This window comes from Dioscorea cayenensis, chromosome 4 (genome assembly GCF_009730915.1).
Source record: "Dioscorea cayenensis subsp. rotundata cultivar TDr96_F1 chromosome 4, TDr96_F1_v2_PseudoChromosome.rev07_lg8_w22 25.fasta, whole genome shotgun sequence".
In the NCBI taxonomy this organism is placed as follows: Eukaryota; Viridiplantae; Streptophyta; class Magnoliopsida; order Dioscoreales; family Dioscoreaceae; genus Dioscorea; species Dioscorea cayenensis.
Window position 1 is genome coordinate 14,415,634 of NC_052474.1, and position 4,435 is coordinate 14,420,068.

A 4,435-nucleotide genomic window follows, 5' to 3' on the forward strand; every position below is an offset into this window, starting at 1 on the left:
TTTACTTACCTCATGGGGGTTCGAATAATTTGAAATTTCACACAGTCATCTTCAAATTGTTGGTGTTAAAATAGAGCTTCAACCTTTGTCCATTCACCTTAAAAGTAGCTCTTTCGGGGTGAGTTACCTCGACTGCTCCATGTGGGGAAACTTGAGTGACCATATATGGACCTGACCAACGTGACTTGAGCTTCCTGGGGAATAGCTTCAGCCTCGAGTTGAACAGTAACACTTGATTCCCTTCTTAAAACTATTTACGGTGCTTGATATGCTTGTCGTGGTACCCCTTCACTCTTTCTTTGTAAAGTTTATAATTTTCGTATGCCGTGGCGCGCCATTCATCCAATTCATTTAATTGAAGCTTCCTTTTCTCACCTACAAGAGTGGAATCAAAATTCAGAAATTTAATAGCCCAATAAGCTTTGAGTTCAAGTTCTACAGGTAAGTGACATGCTTTTCCATAGACTAATCTATATGGAGTGGACCCAATAGGAGTCTTGTATGCTGTTCTGTAGGCACATAGAGCATCATCCAAGTGTTCTACTGAGTCTCTTCTATTCTGAGCAACATTTTTCTCCAAGATCCTTTTTAAATCCCTGTTGGAAACTTCCACTTGCCCGCTAGTTTGTGGATGATATGGTGTTGCTATTTGTGGTAGACAGTTTAGCGCTTTAGAATTTTTGAAAATTAAGCATTGCAAAAGTGAGTGCCTCGATCGCTAATGATTGCTTGTGGTGTTCCAAACCGGGAGAAAAGCTTCTTTAAGAATTTTACCACTGCCCGGACACCCTTGTTGGTAGGGCCTAAGCTTCCACCCACTTAGACATGTAATCGACTGCTACGAGGATGTACTTACAACCATGTGAGCTTGGGAATGGCCCCATGAAGTCAATCCTCCTACACGTCAAAAATTTCACAAGCTTGATTCCAATTCTGGGGCATCTTATCTTTGTGAGAAATATTACCCACCCTCTGACATCTATCGCATGATTGTATAAACTTTTGGGTATCTTGAAACAATGTCGGCCAATAGAAACCTGAATCAAGAATCTTCTTTGCAGTTCGATTTGCATTGTAATGGCCCCAGTTGGTCCTGAATGACATTGTTTCAAGATACTTAGACACTCAGTCTGTGATACACATCTTTGAACAACCTAGTCTGAATAAATTCTAAAAGGTAGGGATCCTCCCACAAGTAGTGCTTGAGGTCCGAAAAAAATTTCTTCCGTTGTTGATGCGTGAACCATTTTGGGATGACACACCCAACTAAGTAGTTGGCAAAATCTGCAAACCAAGGTGGCTTGAACTCTTCCATGACCTGAATATTATACAAGTGCTCTTCAGAAAATGAATCATTGATGTCTTTCTCTCTCAAAGTTTTTAGATTAGGATTCTCCAAACTGGATAAATGATCTGCTGCAAGATTCTCCGCCCTTCGCGTGTCCTTGATTTCAAGATCAAACTCCTGAAGTAAGAGGACCCATCTAATCAAGCGTGGTTTTGCATCCGACTTACTGAGTAGGTACCGCAAAGCTGAATGATCAGTATAAACCACCATCTTGGAAGGAACTAGATAAGATTAGAATTTATCAAATGCAAAGACCACGGTATGCAACTCCTTTTCTATTGTGGTGTAATTCTCTTGAGCATCTGTTAACATTTTTCTTGCAAAATATATGGGATGGAAGTGTTTGTGCTTTCGTTGCCCAAGAACTGCACCCACTGTAAAATCAGTTGCATCATATATCAATTCAAAGTGGGAATCAAAATTTGGAGCTATCATTATGGGTGCTTGGGTTAGCTTCTCCTTAAGGGTGACAAAAGCTTTCATTCACTCATCATCAAACTTGAACGGTACATTTTTTTCCAATAATTTCATTAAGGGTCTAGAAATTTTGGTGAAGTCCCAGATGAATCTTCTAAAAAAACTTGCATGTCCCAGAAAACTCCTGATGGCTTTAACTGAGGTTGGAGGAGGTAGCTTCTTTATTACGGAGATCTTTGCTTTATCTACCTCGATTCCTTCTTTTGAAATTCTGTGACCCAGGACTATCCCTTCTTAAACCATGAAGTGACATTTCTCCCAACTTAGTACGAGGTTGATCTCCTCGCACCAAGCAAGAACACGTTCTAGATTCTTGAGGCATAGGTCAAAGGAGTCACCGAATACAGAAAAATCATCCATGAACACCTCCATAAAGTCTTTCACCATATCTTCAAAAATTGCTAACATGCATCTCTGAAAAATGGCGGGGTCATTACAAAGGCCGAAAGGTATGCGGTGGTATGCAAATGTTCCATAAGGACATGTGAATGTGGTTTTTTCTTGGTCTTCTGGCGCAATGGGAATCTGGAAATACTCTGAAAGGCCATCCAGAAAGCAGTAGTATGAATGCCCAGCAAGCCTCTCAAGCATCTGATCGATAAACGGTAGCAGGAAATGATCCTTTCGGGTAGCATCATTCAATTTTCTGTAGTCAATGTAGACACGCCATCCGGTGATTGTTTGAGTAGGAATTAACTCATTCTTCTCATTAGTGACCACAGTCATCCCCCCTTTTTATGTACCAATTGGACTAGGCTCACCAATTCACTGTCAGAAATTGGATAGATAATGCCTGCATCAAGAAGTTTTATGACTTCGACTTTTATTACCTCCTTCATGTTTGGATTCAGTCTTCTTTGTGGTAGGGCTGACGGTTTATGATCATCCTCCATCAGGATTTTGTGAGTGCAAAATGAAGGACTTATCCCCTTAATGTCAGCTATCTTCCAAGCAATTGCATTCTTGTGTTTTTTTAAAACATTCACCAAATCTCGCTTTTGTTCGACCGTAAGATTTGAAACAATGATGACAGGAAGCTGAGTTCCTTCCCCAAGAAATGCATATTCTTGGTGTTCAGGAACCTTTTTCAATTCCAGTTCAGGTGCTTCCTCAGTTGACTGTCAGAAATTTCTATTCAGCAGTACATCACTATGTTCTAGTTCATCTTCTTCTGCAAATACTGAGCTTTCATCTGAACTCTCATTGATGCCATAGACAGGTTGCACAATATCCTTAGCGTTTTTCCCCTGATCTCTGCTAGGTTCTTATACCGGAATTGACTGATATGCTTGTAGTTTTGCTATGTCCAGTATAGTTAGATCAGTAGGAATACTGACTTCTTCTTTTATTGGAACTCTTCCATAATTCATGAAGTCTGTAAGCATGGCTTTCCAAATATTATCTTCAGCTGCTGTAATAGAGCATTCCCATGGTTTGAATCTGCATATTGTATTATCTTGTATGTGGAATAAATGATGTATAGGTGGTACCCATTCATTCCAGATATCAACCATAACCCGCTTATTCCCTTGTGTAAGTCCTAAATCAGCCATAATAAACCTCTTTCAATCTCACTGTCTTGTGCAACTAAGTTTAAAGGATTTGCACGTGTCATGCATAGTACCTTGCAAAGTCAATAAAGATATATAAAGTTAAGCTCAAAAAGAAGTAAGACAAATGAAAAAAAGAAATAGAAGAAAAGAAAAATGGTTAGAGCAATAAGGTAGAAGTTTCCTAGAATTCCTTATGTTCCCTGGCAACGGCGCCAAAAACTTGATTGATCGCCCGCAAGTGTACGGCGTCGCAAAGTAATACCTTGCATAAAAGTCCAAGGATCGTATTCCACGGGGCTAAGTAGCTCCTATTACTCCTCCATCACTTACTTTCTCACCTTACCACTTAAGCATGGTATACTACTCTAATACATGCAAGAATGTAAATAAAACACAAGTATAACAATTCCAAGGAGAGCAAGAAAATCACAAGAGCAATGATGATAAGAATAAGCCTAGGTATGAGGATTTCCAAGAGGGGTCATCATGATGTATGGATGCATAAGAATAAAATAGCAAGGGTGATTTAGACCGACGGACTGCAACAATAGTTCAATTTCAATTTCTCGGTGGTTAAACCCTAATCCCGTACAAATGATGATAGGGATCTCTCCCTAATCATATTCCTATGATTGCATTAAGTACATGGAGATCACGTAATAAGGACGCATTTAACCTAAGTTTATCCTCTTGGTTCGAAGGGGCTACCTACATCCAATTTCTCGATATGTTGGTCAAAGATTACCCCTTTTAGCTCATTAATGACCTAGTACACGCGAGTAGGTCACGTCTATGTGTACAACTTAAACAAGAACTAAGCATCTCTCCAACCAATAGTTTTAGGCATGAAACACAGCGAGCCAAACCATAAATCACACCATTGCATTCCAAATATTTCTGTAGCATCCAAAATACATGATGAATCCCCCAAGGTTTACCTACATCCGGTGGCCTTGGGGGTCTAGTGTGACATCATACAAACAAGTATCTCAAACACAACAAAAGTAAGAAGTAAATGCATAAATGACACTCCCTAGTGCGAATGATGATGAGGATG

At 39.7% G+C, this 4,435-nt stretch overlaps 1 protein-coding gene across 1 annotated transcript; it reads right to left on the reverse strand.

Annotated features, from left to right (window-relative positions):
* Window positions 1-250: 250 nt before the first annotated feature.
* Window positions 251-1,558, reverse strand: LOC120258718. Its single transcript, XM_039266159.1, has 3 exons — window positions 1,263-1,558; window positions 1,038-1,093; window positions 251-375 (listed from the first exon to the last, which is right to left on the reverse strand). The coding sequence occupies exons 1-3, from the start codon at window positions 1,556-1,558 to the stop codon at window positions 251-253; spliced, it is 477 nt and encodes a 158-aa protein (XP_039122093.1).
* Between the last annotated feature and the right edge of the window lie 2,877 nt (window positions 1,559-4,435).